The 17553-nt window shown below is 43.0% G+C and overlaps 1 protein-coding gene across 2 annotated transcripts in view; it reads right to left on the bottom strand.

Annotated features, from left to right (window-relative positions):
* Positions 1–494: 494 nt before the first annotated feature.
* The window catches only part of acsl6 (acyl-CoA synthetase long chain family member 6), a 63985-nt gene continuing 46926 nt past the window's right edge, over positions 495–17553 (bottom strand). For both annotated transcript variants that reach the window (XM_079846766.1, XM_079846767.1), the window contains 6 exons: positions 15638–15726; positions 4473–4589; positions 3089–3232; positions 2907–3008; positions 2721–2792; positions 495–1907 (listed from right to left, as the gene is read on the bottom strand). In XM_079846766.1, the coding sequence (XP_079702892.1) occupies positions 1767–1907; positions 2721–2792; positions 2907–3008; positions 3089–3232; positions 4473–4589; positions 15638–15726 (665 nt within the window). In that variant the 3' untranslated portion in view covers positions 495–1766. The remainder of the gene's footprint in view (positions 1908–2720; positions 2793–2906; positions 3009–3088; positions 3233–4472; positions 4590–15637; positions 15727–17553) is intronic.

The raw sequence follows: 17553 nt of genomic DNA, 5'->3' as shown, positions 1-17553 counted from the left end.
TTATTAGCCATACCCCCTTGTTATCTTGTTAAGCTTGTCTGCCTGTGTATATACAGGCCTTTGTTTCACTTGTTCTCTGTCAGTCGTTGAATGGACATTCCCTGGTTTAGTGTGTTCCCTCCTGTTCTGTGTTTTCATCAGTTACGTTAATGACTTTAATAAATCTAATCCTACACGTGGATCCTCTGCCCAGTCTGCTTCTTTGCCTGTCTAAAATGTTACACTTAACACATACAGTAAGACTGTACTATTATGCCATTAACCTTAAAAGGATCCTTCTGTCACCAGCTAACCCTTACAGTGGTAAAACATGGCCAAATATCAGGGAAAACAAACCTCAAAGCTGTTGTGGCCTCCACAAACAACCCAAGAAATTCTGTCGGACTAAATCAATCCATCATCGAAATCTACCATAAGTATACCAATACTTTAAGTCAAATTGCTCTGATTTAAATGAGGAGGGTTCACAAACTTTAAAGACCACCACAACCAATAGAATTACAAAGAATTCTTCTTTATTTTTACATTTTTTGCACACACTCATCATCACTATGTTTGTGTATATGCAGAGATGTACATGCGCATAAAAGACTTTATTATCGGGAAAAATGCAGGTGAACTGTTTAAAAAGAAAAAAAAGGAAGTCTTCCATTCTCCAAATTTGAACATAATATAAAACGTGTAAGGCTCACATGTTCAGATTGTTAAATGTCTAATAGCTGTTTGACTGAAAGACTTTGAATGCTTTAGAAAGACAGTGGTCGTCGTTCTTCAGTCTGACCACTGAAATCAGCAGGAATGTGGACTTATCAGCTTGATTTTTGTCAGAAATACAGAGCTTAGTGGCGTCCAAATGGAGCAACCTTTAGAATAACCTCTGATAGTAATAAATAAATGAATAACCGAATAACCCTGATCATTAAATTAGCTAATAACATTCTAACAAACAGACAAAAAACACAATATAGGCCAGACTGAAAGGTGGAATGTGAAATGCATTACCAACCAACCTAACCCAAAGCTAAAGTAACCTGAATAAATTAATATCTCTGCAGATTCATATTTTTCACCCCATCCCCATTCCAGTCCCCTTGTGAAATACAAAGATAAAGTTCTGATATCATTCAAGAGCAGATTCAAATCTTATTGGTTTCTCTACACTTCAAACCATTGCTTAAATAGTTTCACATCTAGTTTTCTTCAAAATGTACGCTACTATTGAAATACTTTGGGATGGAAAAGAACTGAAAAGCGAGTCGATCCATCAGGTCAGCGCGGTATTGCATGGCATGCTCACTTTGATCAAGCGAGCCTCTCTTGTAGGCCTTTCCTACATAGACAAGCATCATACGGTGAGTGCATGTAAAATGTCTTCTGATGCCGTAAAGGACCTGGGAATGTCAGTCATGGAACGCCAGAACACAGCATGCATGGCTTTTAGCTGGGAATGTGCCACTGGAGTTCCCTTTGGACCCACAAACGAAACATGAATGGAGGTGAACTTTGGGTTAGTTGCTCTCCTCGGAGTCAAGCATGCATGCTAGCTGGATCTGCTTCTGCTTTCTGAGGAGGACTCCATCTGGACGCAGCTCGCCACCAACGGCCCAAGGGGAATTACTCGTTTAATGCGAGTAAGCTCATGCGTGGTCTTGACGCCCATGGCTCATTCGGAGCATTTAGTGCCTGCTAGTTTTGAGCGAGGAAGAACAAATAGTGAAGGAATGCCAATGTCGATAAAACGTCCTCATCTTCTGGTGACGGAACAATTACATGGAGATGTTGCTGTACAGTTGTTCGATTTCCATCTTGAAATACTCCTTTAACTCGGGTCTCTTGGCTTTTAAAGTGGGGGTCAGCAATCCGTTTTGTATGGAGAACATTTCTTTGTGAATGTGGATGTCTTTAACCTAAGAGGAGTCAAACAGAGGATCGTGAACTATTAAGGTTGTGTGTTTCACTTGCACGGTCACTCTATATGCAGGTATGTCATGGTTGTGACCATTTTAAATGTGAAGCATGAAGCACAAATGTTCTGTGCAACTTCTGGCCTGTAATAACTACTGCACTGGCTCAGCGAGGGACTGCCGGTTTGTCCCGTTCTTCATATGTGGATTACTGAGCACTCCAGATCCTGTATGGATCCGCTCTTGGGAGCAGGTTTAGTTCACCTAAACTATTCGATTTTTACCAGCTGAAAGAAACTGAAAGTCTGTCACACCAGTTATTGAAAATGAAAATAAAAAGACTTTTAATATAATAATAATAATAATAATAATAATGATTTTAACTCGTTTACACTTTTAAACAAGGTCATTAAATTGATGTTATTCTGCCAGCCAATCACAGCATTGCTGGTCATAGTCTAGAGTCTTTATAGATTTGCTCTTTCAAATGAACACAGTAATCTCAGACAACTGTGTTTGAAGAAGCACGATGAGCTAGTGATCAGGATGAGAAGATCTGGCACACGTCACGCAATCTCAAGTGTGTTAAACGAGCAATGAAGAACGGGCCCTTGATTAAAAACTCCCATTAGTCCATCTGGTGCAGAAATGACACGCTTCACCTTTAAATGAGACTAAATATAAAATGCTTTCTAGTTAATTGAACCTAGTCCTAAAACACATGTGACCACTTGAGCAACTAATGTTCATACTAAAGAGTGTTTAAGAAACTACTACTGTAGTTGTTAGCTACAGCATGCCAGTTTGCAGACGTACCTGTTCGAATGAATGGAGGCCACTAGCTTTTCCCAAACGCACCATGTCATCCAGAATGGCTTTCTTCAGGTCCTTTAGATAGACAAAACAGACAATGGTCAGCAACTTGGTGAATCCCAGACAGCCGACACTATGTTGCTAACCCTAACCCAATGCATAAGAGATCAGGGTTCAGGTGAGCCTTACTTTATTTTCACACAGCTCGTCAAAGCATCCTTCAAATCCTTTCTTCTGAGCCCATGAGGGAAAGACCTCGGGATCCGGGACGATGATTCCTACCAGACACGACTGCACACACAATCAGTCAGCGTTAGCATCCGCAGCACAGCTAACTCTCGAGACATTCAGGGTAATGCTGAGCGACTGACCTGCAGGCTGTCTCCGTGCACGTAGAGCTGAGACACGGGTTCACTGCGGATGTAGATGTTTTCTATTTTCTCTGGGGAAATATATTCTCCTTGCGCTAACTTAAAGATGTGCTTCTTCCTGTCGATGATCTTCAGGGTGCCGTTCTGAAGGACAGACAAATGGAAGGAGCTGTTGTTATTATCTGTCTGTCAGAGCAGCTCAACGGCCCAACGGACACTAGATTTGACCCACATTTAACAGCAGTAAAGAAGAGCAGGGTTGGCTATGCAGAGTTAATGCCTTGATTCAGCACTCTGTATCATTAAAATAAGCCTATTCAATGCTGGCGTTCAAGAGACTATAGACTAAACACGTAATACGCATGTGCACGCTGTCAGCATTTTCACAGATTTGCGTTTTTCAAACTTTTTCAAGGCTTGCACCTTGGAACCTATTTCAAGGTTTGCGTTCTCGAGCACCAAACACTGTTGTCATGCAAATGAGCGGCTGGAGCGCATTAAGGGTTTTCTGTTAGAACGGTGGCCGCTAAGTTAATAACTAATGATCTTTGCAACGGAAGTGAATCAATCAAACTAACTTTAGCTGGACAATAACTTTATTCTAGAGCTGCTGTAAAGCCTAAACAATCTCTGTTACTTTAATCTCCTATTATCACTGTAAAGCTGCTTTGAAACAATCTATATTGTTAAAAGTGCCATATAAATGAAGGTGACTTGACTTGACAAGAGAAATGCTGAGGAAATGAATGAGTCTCAAGTCAAGCAGTATCTAGACTGATAAACAACAAAATGCAAACATCTAAATGAACTGGTTCACATCACTGAGCCAACCTGTATACATTCATTTAAAGGGTTAAATCAGGTAGAAGTAGCTCTTTAACTCTTTCCCTGCCATTGACAGAATCTGTGTTTTCAGTGTTATACTGTAGGGGGCGCTGTTACACATACTGAATCTCCTGATCAAAACATTGCTGACACTCGTGTTGTAGTCTTTGAAAAAAAAAAAGTAATTTACTCAGCTTTTTGTTCAAAATGTTGCTTATTTATAAAACCCACATTCAAGTGCTGATAAAAAAGAATGCATGAAGCTAGAATAAAATGTTTGTTTGCTTGTTCAAAAGCAGAGGCTCTGTTCTTTCTTTTGATATATTGCATGTTCAGATATTCATACAACAACATATTCGGGGGGCCATGAAAGCTTTAAGGTCAAGGTCAAGGTAAACTTTATTATCCACAAGTAGGAAATTCATGTGGTCATTTATAAAAATGATTAAAAAAACGCTGGCGGGGAAAGAGTTAAAGTCACGATGGGACAGCAGGACAGTCTTGTTCATCATGGTCTCTTGTATTCAAAGAAGAACAAAACGCGTTCAGGCCGACATACCGGCAGCCATTTCCCGATGTCTCCAGTGTGAAGCCATCCGTCTGAGTCCAGCGTCTCCGCAGTCCTCACAGGATCCTTCAGATAACCCTTGAAGACATTTGGGCCTTTCACACAAACCTGGAGCAAAAACAAAGAGAAGAATGATGGATGATGCTTAAATAATGGCATAATCTGTATTTGGTGAGAGAGAGCTTTGTGCTCTTAAAGGAGAACTCCGGTCAATTTTAACATTGAGCTAATTCTTTTGTAAATTTGGAGTGCTGTCAGTACAGAGAACAATGACAAAAATCAGTGTTGCCTACACCGAGTTATCCTCTTTTTAAAATGTGCACCCTGTTGACTTCAATGGGGCAGGTTTTAAACCTGCTTTTAGCCTCTTAACATCTTTGATGTGTCATTACAAGTGCCCAGCCAATGTGAGTGATTCCTTCAGAGATAACACGGTGAATCTGACTGCAGTAGATGTGAAAGATATGAATAAAAATGATAATAATTCAGCCATCTCACATACCTGTATTTACATCCTGTTTTCGGTCGAAGTCCACAGTAGTCGATTGTCGAGTTCGCGCAGTTAGTTAGTTACCTATGATCACGCGCGTGAACTCGACAATCGACTACTGTGGACTTCAACTGAAAACAGGAAATAAATACAGGTATGTGCGCTGGCTGAATAAACATCATTTTTATTCATATCTTTCACATCTACTGCAGTCAGACTCACCCGTGTTCACTCTGAAGGAATCACTCACAATGGCTGGGCCCACCCAAAACTTTAAAAAAAAAAAAAAAAAATTTTTTTTACTATATTCTAATATTGTCAATAATTATAAAAAGATCGCCAATAAGCTCATAATTTGTGCTAAAATAGTGTTTAGTTTTAAAAACCATTTTAAAAAGCTGGTTATATTTTGATGTTTCTGCGCAAGTTCAGCAGACAGTGAGGTTCGGGTTTGTTCCGATCAGAGCTCGTGAGTGGAGAGCGCATTTCTGAATATTCCGCTCCGCTCGATCGTTCATTCCGCAGGGTCACTCGCTCAACACAGATGTCCTGTTGCCTGGTTCGAAAATATGTGGAATAAGGGCTGCTTCCGACTAAAAGTTTTTTTTCTAGTCGACTAGGCTAGTTGTTCATTTAAGTCATTCGTGGACAAACCGCCCCTTTATATTAATTTAATTACTTATATAGCCTACAGGATAATGAGCGTTTACGTAATATAGCCGCACTCAAGCGCACGACCGCACGCATAAAGCTTGCCACAAAGAACCGGTAAACGTAATGATTATGAATGCGTCTAAATACGCTGTGAATGTGAATGTGCATTATACGCTGAGTTTCGGTTCATTTATGAGACGAACTCGCCGGCGCCTCCATGTCGTGATTATCTATTGTCTGATATTTACTTCTTATTTATTAAATCCAGGCAATTGGTTCATGAAACATTGATTAAAATGACGATATAATTAATACAAAACGAAATTCAATTTAAAGAAAGGCAGCTGTTCTGTTTGAGGTCTCTGTGAAAGTTTTAAAGCAGTCTTTTAGTGCCGCTTTCAGAGCGCTCACGTCCGTAACCGAGAACTGACACGTTATTTTTTCCCTCATAAATGCGAACACGAAAAATAAAATAAAATGAATATTATAATGTTTTTTTGTTGGGTCAGACAATGATTACCAAATTTCTCTCTCATATTGCTCCTGTCACGATCCACACACAGGAAACAAGGGAGAAGATAAAATTGCAGCAAGTATTTATTAGGGAAATCCGTATCAGTGGTCAAGTCCAGACATGGGTCAAAATCCGATAAGGCAATCCAAAACAAGACACAAACAGGAACAGGCAGGAAACAGAACACAGAAGTGGCGTGATAAATACAAGGACTCCGTGACACATACTAAAACAGACAGGGTTATATACACAGGGAAATGACAATGCTAATGGGGAATTGGCTTAGTGCAATGATTAGTGACAAGGGACAGCTGAGTGCAATGAAGAAACAAGGATCGTGGGGAATGTAGTTCAGAATGTGACAGACACCGTGGGGAAGGAGGACATCTAGTGGTGACCCAGGGAACTCAAACCAGACACTGTGACATAACCCCCCCTCTACGGAGCGGCTACCAGACGCTCCAAGACATGACAGACCAAACAAGAGTCCAGGCGGGAGGTGGACTGGTGGAGGATCAGGGGGGGCCAGGTCCATGGAGGGAAACGGGGACAGGGAGTGACAGTTCATCTGGCGGCCAGGGCGGAGACGACAGTCCATCGGACGGCCAGGGCGGAGACTCTCCCTCGGGCGACCAGGGCGGAGACTCTCCCTCGGGCGACCAGGGCGGAGACTTTCCCTTGGGCGGCCAGGGCGGAGACCCTCCCTCGGGCGGCCAGGGCGGAGACGACCCCTCGGGCGGCCACGGCGAAGACGACCCCTCGGGCGGCCACGGCGGAGACCACCCCTCGGGCGGCCAGGGAGGAGACGACCCTTCAGGCGACCATGGCACAGGAACAGACGCCGGCTCAGGAACAGACACCGGCTCAGGAACTGGAACAGACACCACCGGCTCAGGAACAGACACCACCGGCTCAGGAACTGGCACCACCGCCAGGAACAGACACCCCCGGCTCAGCGGCGGCCATCTTGTCTGAAGACACAGGTTCGGCGGCGGTCATCTTCTCCGAAGACACAGGCTCGGCAGACATGACTTGAACAGGCTCGGCGGTGGCCATCTTGTCCGAAGACACAGGCTCGGCGGCGGCCATCTTGTCTGAAGACACAGGCTCAGGAACAGTCTCTGGCTGGGCGGAACACAAGTGCTTCCTCCAAGCGTGCAGAACCGCCAATGCGTAAAACCCAACGACAGCTCTCCTGGCTGTGGCAGGACTAATGGTAGGCTGCTCCAGGACGACCTCCGGGACGACAGCGGATTGCTCGGGCACTGCCTCCGGGACAACAGCGTGCGGCACGGGCACGGCCTCTGGGATGATAGTGGGCTGCACAGGCACGACCTCTGGGGTAAGATCAGTCTCCGGACTGGCAGACTTGCGTCTCCTACCCCCTCTCCGTCTATGACGGCGAGACGGTGGCTCCGACCCGTCCCTCACCAGCCCAGAGTCGAAGGGAGGCCATGGTGGAGAGTGGTGTTGGATTCCCTCTCGACCAACCACTCCTCTGCGACCTCCCCGGGTCCCACGAAAAATGACCAGACGGGTTCCCTCAAAACACTCTCTCCTCTCCCGCTCGGTGGCTGGGGCAGAGAAGTTGGCGAACATACCGCTGGATCTTTGTGTGTGACGGAGTCCTTCTGTCACGATCCACACACAGGAAACAAGGGAGAAGATCCAATTGCAGCAAGTATTTATTAGGGAAATCCGTATCAGTGGTCAAGTCCAGTCATGGGTCAAAATCCGATAAGGCAATCCAAAACAAGACACAAACAGGAACAGGCAGGAAACAGAACACAGAAGTGGCGTGATAAATACAAGGACTCCGTGACACATACTAAAACAGACAGGGTTATATACACAGGGAAATGACAATGCTAATGGGGAATTGGCTGAGTGCAATGATTAGTGACAAGGGACAGCTGAGTGCAATGAAGAAACAAGGATCGTGGGGAATGTAGTTCAGAATGTGACAGACACCGTGGGGAAGGAGGACATCTAGTGGTGACCCAGGGAACTCAAACCAGACACTGTGACAGTAAACGTAGTAAAGACAGTAAAATATTACGTAAACGCTCATTATCCTGTAGGCTATATAAGTAATTAAATTAATATAAAGGGGCGGTTTGTCCACGAATGACTTAAATGAACAACTAGCCTAGTCGACTAGAAAAAAAACTTTTAGTCGGAAGCAGCCCTTATTCCACATATTTTCGAACCAGGCAACAGGACATCTGGGTTGAGCGAGTGACCCTGCGGAATGAACGATCGAGCGGAGTGGAATATTCAGAAATGTGACAGACACCGTGGGGAAGGAGGACATCTAGTGGTGACCCAGGGAACTCAAACCAGACACTGTGACATAACCCCCCCTCTACGGAGCGGCTACCAGACGCTCCAAGACATGACAGACCAAACAAGAGTCCAGGCGGGAGGTGGACTGGTGGAGGATCAGGGGGAGGGATGGGGGGCCAGGTCCATGGAGGGAAACGGGGACAGGGAGTGACAGTTCATCTGGCGGCCAGGGCGGAGACGACAGTCCATCGGACGGCCAGGGCGGAGACTCTCCCTCGGGCGACAAGGGCGGAGACTTTCCCTCGGGCGGCCAGGGCGGAGACCCTCCCTCGGGCGGCCAGGGCGGAGACGACCCCTCGGGCGGCCAGGGCGGAGACGACCCCTCGGGCGGCCACGGCGGAGACCACCCCTCGGGCGGCCAGGGTGGAGACGACCCCTCGGGCGGCCACGGCGGAGACGACCCCTCGGGCGGCCACAGCGGAGACGACCCCTCGGGCGGCCACGGCGGAGACCACCCCTCGGGCGGCCAGGGAGGAGACGACCCTTCAGGCGACCATGGCACAGGAACAGACGCCGGCTCAGGAAGAGACACCGGCTCAGGAACTGGAACAGACACCGGCTCAGGAACTGGAACAGACACCGGCTCAGGAACTGGAACCACCGGCTCAGGAACTGGAACAGACACCACCGGCTCAGGAACAGACACCACCGGCTCAGGAACTGGCACCACCGGCTCAGGAACTGGCACCACCGGCTCAGGAACTGGAACAGACACCACCGGCTCAGGAACAGACACCACCGGCTCAGGAACAGACACCACCGGCTCAGCGGCGGCCATCTTGTCTGAAGACACAGATTCGGCGGCGGTCATCTTCTCCGAAGACACAGGCTCGGCAGACATGACTTGAACAGGCTCGGCGGTGGCCATCTTGTCCGAAGACACAGGCTCGGCAGACGTGACGTGAACAGTCTCGGCGGCGGCCATCTTGTCTGAAGACACAGGCTCAGGAACAGTCTCTGGCTGGGCGGAACTCAAGTGCTTCCTCCAAGCGTGCAGAACCGCCAATGCGTAAAACCCAAAGACAGCTCTCCTGGCCGTGGCAGGACTAATGGTAGGCTGCTCCAGGACGACCTCCGGGACGACAGCGGACTGCTCGGGCACTGCCTCCGGGACAACAGCGTGCTGCACGGGCACGGCCTCTGGGATGATAGTGGGCTGCACAGGCACGACCTCTGGGGTGAGATCAGTCTCCGGACTGGCAGACTTGCGTCTCCTACCCCCTCTCCGTCTATGACGGCGAGACGGTGGCTCCGACCCGTCCCTCACCAGCCCAGAGTCGAAGGGAGGCCATGGTGGAGAGTGGTGTTGGATTCCCTCTCGACCAACCACTCCTCTGCGACCTCCCCGGGTCCCACGAAAAATGACCAGACGGGTTCCCTCAAAACACTCTCTCCTCTCCCGCTCGGTGGCTGGGGCAGAGAAGTTGGCGAACATACCGCTGGATCTTTGTGTGTGACGGAGTCCTTCTGTCACGATCCACACACAGGAAACAAGGGAGAAGATCCAATTGCAGCAAGTATTTATTAGGGAAATCCGTATCAGTGGTCAAGTCCAGGCATGGGTCAAAATCCGATAAGGCAATCCAAAACAAGACACAAACAGGAACAGGCAGGAAACAGAACACAGAAGTGGCGTGATAAATACAAGGACTCCGTGACACATACTAAAACAGACAGGGTTATATACACAGGGAAATGACAATGCTAATGGGGAATTGGCTGAGTGCAATGATTAGTGACAAGGGACAGCTGAGTGCAATGAAGAAACAAGGATCGTGGGGAATGTAGTTCAGAATGTGACAGACACCGTGGGGAAGGAGAACATCTAGTGGTGACCCAGGGAACTCAAACCAGACACTGTGACAGCTCCTCATAACCACTGAAAACGGTCAAAAAAATCGAACCAAAAGTCAAATTAATATGGACGGAAGTTAAAAGTGGTGGGTACAAAATGACGAAATCTGGTGGGTACGCGTACCCACCGTCCCCACCGAAATCGACGCCTATGCTAGTACAATATCTTTGATTTACAGATTTATTACAGAAACTTGTCAGAAGCAATCACAAAACATGTTGACCTGTTGGCGAATAAAATTTTAAATTGTCAATTTAAAAAAAGCAGAAACGTGTATAAAACCCGCTTCAATAGTTAACAATATCTGAACTGTGCTCTTTTGCATACTTCTAATTTTCTCATGCAATTTGTCTTGTATTTCTGCAATAGATTAATTGATCTGGCCATATATGTGACCAGACTAACGTAATTTCTCTGTCATTTCTGTCTTTTTATCTCTTTAAAATATTGCTACTTTTAGAAAAAATGACATAAATATGAATCAAATTATTATGAACAAACAATGAAACTGTGTCAAAATTCGACAACACAAATATCAAAAGGCGATATAACGCACATCTGTCAATCAGATACCTCTTATCTGGTCATTTTTATTTTATTTTAGAAGTCATAACTGTTGATCACCCTTTATATGGATTTTGTGAATATGAATATTTAAAAGATTGACAAACTGACCTCAAGCCAACCCCGGACATTCTGAGACTAACGTGGAAAAATCTTTATGCTTAATATTTATTAATAATGTAATGGCAATCAGATGCGCCCAAAATATAAATGCAACGCGTTGTGCTGCAACATTACCTCACAAGAAATATCTGCACAAGAACAATCACACAAGAAATATCTGCACGAATTAAGAATCTGGGTAAGTCGCATTATTTAAGCCTTTCATTATGTTAAGATGATTTTGTGTATAAAATAAAATAAAAATACTGCTGGGTTTTTACAGGCAGAGTCACGTGTATTATGCTCACACTAAATTCTCTGTTGCGCTTAGTATAAATGCACATTGCCACGCACAATCATTTTAATAGTTGTACAAAAAAGTTATGCGCTGGCAAGAACGTCACTTTGCTGTTTTAATAAAAGCAATGTTAAATATTCCGCATGCACTCATATCCTGGAAACCACAGCAATGACAAAGCATATAAAATAAATTCGTAAACGTTGTCCAATACCCCTTCTTGTCTTAAGACAACTTTGATGAACCTTTTAGATTTACAAAGATTTTCAAATGTCTGTATTATACAGTAGGCCTACTGTAAATATTTGTGTCTATTACTATTTATAATTTATATTTTATTGTGGATGTTTTCTCACAATCATGACGTAATGTGAAGTAAAATAAAAAATCTAATGTAAAGTAATAATCTATAAACATATTATACAATCTTAAAAAACTTTGAGTGTTTTAAGAGAAATCTTGTAAGGCGTGTGTTGTTTTTTATGCACCACCTGGTGGATATTCTGTGAAGCGAAACACATTGAGGGAATTTGTAAGTAGCGCCTTTATAAGCACTTGCAGAATTCTGCAAGACTCTGCGAGACGAATTGCCGAATGCCGCGGGAGAAAACGTGCGTTTTTAAAGGCCACATCTGTAACTTCCTTTTACAGTATAACATATGACTTCCTGTTACGGCATAATGTATGACTTCCTGTTACGGTATAACTTATGACTTCCTGTTACGGTATAACTTATGACTTCCTGTTACGGTATAACTTATGATTTCCTGTTACGGTATAACTTATGACTTCCTGTTACGGTATAACTTATGACTTCCTGTTACAGCATACCGTATGAGTTCCTGTTACGGTATAACATATGACTTCCTGTTACGGTATAACATATGACTTCCTGTTACGGCATAATGTATGACTTCGTGTTACGGTATAACATATAACTTCCTGTTACAGTATAACTTATGACTTCCTGTTACGGCATAACGTATGACTTCCTGTTACGGTAAAACGTATGACTTCCTGTTACGGTATAACGTATGACTTCCTGTTACACACATTGAGGGAATTTGTGAGTAGCGCCCCCCGAAAGCACTTGCAGAATTCTGCGAGACTCTGCGAGACAAATATGACTTCCTTTTACAGTATAACGTATGACTTCCTGTTACGGCATAATGTATGACTTCGTGTTACGGTATAACATATAACTTCCTGTTACAGTATAACTTATGACTTCCTGTTACGGCATAACGTATGACTTCCTGTTACGGTATAACGTATGACTTCCTGTTACGGTATAACGTATGACTTCCTGTTACACACATTGAGGGAATTTGTAAGTAGCGCCCCCCGAAAGCACTTGCAGAATTCTGCGAGACTCTGCGAGACAAATATGACTTCCTTTTACAGTATAACGTATGACTTCCTGTTACGGCATAATGTATGACTTCCTGTTACGGTATAACATATGACTTCCTGTTACGGTATAACATATGACTTCCTGTTACGGTATAACGTATGACTTCCTGTTACACACATTGAGGGAATTTGTAAGTAGCGCCCCCCGAAAGCACTTGCAGAATTCTGCGAGACTCTGCGAGACAAATATGACTTCCTTTTACAGTATAACGTATGACTTCCTGTTACGGCATAATGTATGACTTCCTGTTACGGTATAACATATGACTTCCTGTTACGGTATAACATATGACTTCCTGTTACGGTATAACATATGACTTCCTGTTACGGTATAACATATGACTTCCTGTTACGGTATAACTTATGACTTCCTGTTACGGTATAACATATGACTTCCTGTTACGGTATAACATATGACTTCCTGTTACGGTATAACATATGACTTCCTGTTACGGTATAACATATGACTTCCTGTTACGGCATAACGTATGACTTCCTGTTACGGTATAACATATGACTTCCTGTTACGGTATAACATATGACTTCCTGTTACGGTATAACGTATGACTTCCTGTTACACACATTGAGGGAATTTGTAAGTAGCGCCCCCCGAAAGCACTTGCAGAATTCTGTGAGACTCTGCGAGACGAATATGACTTCCTTTTACAGTATAACGTATGACTTCCTGTTACGGTATAACGTATGACTTCCTGTTACGGCATAACGTATGACTTCCTGTTACGGTATAACATATGACTTCCTGTTACGGTATAACGTATGACTTCCTGTTACACACATTGAGGGAATTTGTAAGTAGCGCCCCCCGAAAGCACTTGCAGAATTCTGTGAGACTCTGCGAGACGAATATGACTTCCTTTTACAGTATAACGTATGACTTCCTGTTACGGTATAACGTATGACTTCCTGTTACGGTATAACATATGACTTCCTGTTACAGTATAACGTATGACTTCCTGTTACGGCATAACGTATGACTTCCTGTTACGGTATAACATATGACTTCCTGTTACGGTATAACATATGACTTCCTGTTACGGTATAACGTATGACTTCCTGTTACGGCATAACATATGACTTCCTGTTACGGTATAACATATGACTTCCTGTTACGGTATAACGTATGACTTCCTGTTACGGTATAACGTATGACTTCCTGTTACGGTATAACGTATGACTTCCTGTTACGGTATAACGTATGACTTCCTGTTACGGCATAACGTATGACTTCCTGTTACGGTATAACATATGACTTCCTGTTACGGTATAACGTATGACTTCCTGTTACGGTATAACGTATGACTTCCTGTTACGGTATAACGTATGACTTCCTGTTACGGTATAACGTATGACTTCCTGTTACGGTATAACGTATGACTTCCTGTTACGGTATAACGTATGACTTCCTGTTACGGTATAACGTATGACTTCCTGTTACGGCATAACGTATGACTTCCTGTTACGGTATAACATATGACTTCCTGTTACGGTATAACATATGACTTCCTGTTATGGCATAATGTATGACTTCGTGTTACGGTATAACATATAACTTCCTGTTACGGTATAACTTATGACTTCCTGTTACGGCATAACGTATGACTTCCTTTTACAGTATAACTTATGACTTCCTGTTACGGTATAACTTATGACTTCCTGTTACAGCATACCATATGAGTTCCTGTTACAGTATAACGTATGACTTCCTGTTACGGCATACCGTATGACTTCCTGTTACGGCATAACGTATGACTTCCTGTTACGGTATAACGTATGACTTCCTGTTACGGTATAACATATGACTTCCTGTTACGGTATAACGTATGACTTCCTGTTACGGTATAACATATGACTTCCTGTTACGGCATAACATATGACTTCCTGTTACGGTATAATGTATGACTTCCTGTTACGGTATAACATATGACTTCCTGTTACGGTATAACATATGACTTCCTGTTACAGTATAACGTATGACTTCCTGTTACGGTATAACATATGACTTCCTGTTACGGTATAACGTATGACTTCCTGTTACGGTATAACATATGACTTCCTGTTACAGTATAACTTATGACTTCCTGTTACGGCATAATGTATGACTTCCTTTTACAGTATAACTTATGACTTCCTGTTACGGTATAACTTATGACTTCCTGTTACAGCATACCATATGAGTTCCTGTTACAGTATAACGTATGACTTCCTGTTACGGCATACCGTATGACTTCCTGTTACGGCATAACGTATGACTTCCTGTTACGGTATAACGTATGACTTCCTGTTACGGTATAACATATGACTTCCTGTTACGGTATAACGTATGACTTCCTGTTACGGTATAACATATGACTTCCTGTTACGGCATAACATATGACTTCCTGTTACGGTATAACATATGACTTCCTGTTACGGTATAATGTATGACTTCCTGTTACGGTATAACATATGACTTCCTGTTACGGTATAACGTATGACTTCCTGTTACAGTCTCTCCAGCCATGTGCTTCGTCAACAGCACTATTCCAGAACACCATGGAATACAAATCTTTTATTTATTAAAAAAGAATGTGAAGTAGCATTGCTTTTGCAAGATATTTACATGCATTCGAATTTTTTTGTGACATTTATACTTGGATATTTTGACAGTTAGTTAAAAGTAATAACCCCAGGAAAACAATATTTACAGTTCAGAAATGCATACTATTTGAAAGACATGATTGCACAGAGGTCTACTCAAGGCGTCAGGAACATTTGAACACCACATGATAGATCTGAACACTAAGAGTCCTACATTTGTCCAGACCAGGTAGATTTCTGTGTGAAGCAGCTTTTTAAAGACTTGTCTTTGCCAGTGTGTGTTAAACTAAGCGTAGGCCACACAGACAGTGTTATAACAAACCTCGCCCTCTCCTTTAGCAGCGAAGTAGTTCTTCTCAGCCACATCCACCAGTTTAATGAGGTTACAGGGCAGCGGAGCTCCTACATGACCTGCAGAAAGACAAGACTAATGAATAACTTCATCATGTCATCACATACAGGTCTGTGTGGATGATTCAACAGATAATGACTGATTAGAGGAGATAATGACTGAGAAACACAGAAGACTCAAAGTGTAATGCAAAAACAAGCCACTGGAGGGAGAGCTTGCCACGCAGTTTCACAGTGGATGTAGAAACATGATATATTTCTCACTGCTACACAGTATTCACCCTGACTGAATCATCTTGATCATTAAATGGCTAGTCTTCAGTAACTGGGGAGTAACTGGTGGCTCAGTCCAGTGTAAAGGAACGGTTTTCATTCATACACAGAAACACAGGATTTCACTGCGTTCCAAAGGTCAAGTTCTGTGAGCTCTTCCCTGCGGATCCGTGTCACGTGAAGATGTGTGACCAATGGAAGATCAATTTTATCATGCCGTGACCTCGGTAAAGCCTAGTAGATTTTATATTTTTACATTTTGTATGTATTATATGTTACATATAAAAAATATGCCGCAGAGTGTGATGTCACACTATGACCATCTGTAGAAAGAGACATTACATCTAGTGAAGGACAACAGCTGTCAGTAATGCTGAATCACAAGCATGCGTGTCCTTATGGTTTTAATCATGGTCTAAAGAGCTATTCCAAGTGAACCGTTGCACTAGAATCAGTCAGCAACCGACTCTGTCAACATCTCCGGGAGACAACAGCAAATATAATGTCTGTATTACCGGTTGCTTCAATAGCAAAAGAGAAAAGTCCATGATAGCATTTCCATGACTTTCCAAAAGAGGTGGAAAATATTGAGAGATTGATGATGTTGGTCAGAAGAGAGAAAGATGTGTTAGATTGTGTTAGAAACACAACTTGTTTTATAATTTACTGCCAAGGTAATATAAGACAAAGTATAGCGTTACAAATGAAAGTATGATAAACTTTACTAGAGCTACGATGTTGACAACTGTGAAATGAGTCCCAGTCTGTGAGAAGGTCCATTAATCATCATGTGTCAAAAGAATGTTTTTCTGTTTTGTGTCTTTCTAATAATCACACCACACTGAAGAAATGACTTAAATACTCAAATTCATCACATCCAAATGTATTAGTTTTCTCAAATTATATTTATGGTTTGATTCAAGCCTTACATTTTGATTTACTGTTAATAATAAATAAGTTTATATGTACAGTACTGTGCAAAAGTCTTAGGCATGTTAATATCAAAACATGTGGTTTTAAGTCAGTTATTTATATCTTTTGCTGTAGTGTGTCAGTAGGAAATATCAGTTTACATTTCCAAACATTCTTTTTGCCATTAATTGTAATAATCCAGTGAGATTTGTGTATGCATAAGGAGTCTGATCTGCCGGTCTGATCTGATCTCACCATCATCGAGTCCGTCTGTGATTACATGAAGAAACTGAGACAGACTAAATCCAGAAGAACTGCGGGAACGTCTCCGAGACGCTTGAAGAACCCTTCCTGCAAAGCTTCCTGAGAATCTATGCGCACGTGTACCTGGACAACAGCCGTTTTAAACGCAAAGGGTCGTTACACCAAATATTGATTTGAATTAGTTAATAGAAGTTAAATCATAAATAAATTCAATTTGTGATTTTATTTTTGAAAGCATTTTCACTTTACAGCATTTTAACACGAGTGGCAGTGCTTTCCACTGTAGCTTTGCAGGAAGGTTTCTTCAAGCGTCTCGGAGACGTTCCCGCAGTTCTTCTGGATTATTACAATTAATGGCAAAAAGAATGTTGGAAATGTAAACTGATATTTCCTACTGACACACTACAGCAAAAGATATAAATAACTGACTTAAAACCA

The sequence above is a fragment of the Squalius cephalus genome, assembly GCF_949319135.1.
Source record: "Squalius cephalus genome assembly, chromosome: 17".
NCBI classification, from domain to species: Eukaryota; Metazoa; Chordata; class Actinopteri; order Cypriniformes; family Leuciscidae; genus Squalius; species Squalius cephalus.
Note: the sequence above shows the minus strand (reverse complement) of the source record. Positions and strands in the feature narration are given on the sequence as shown.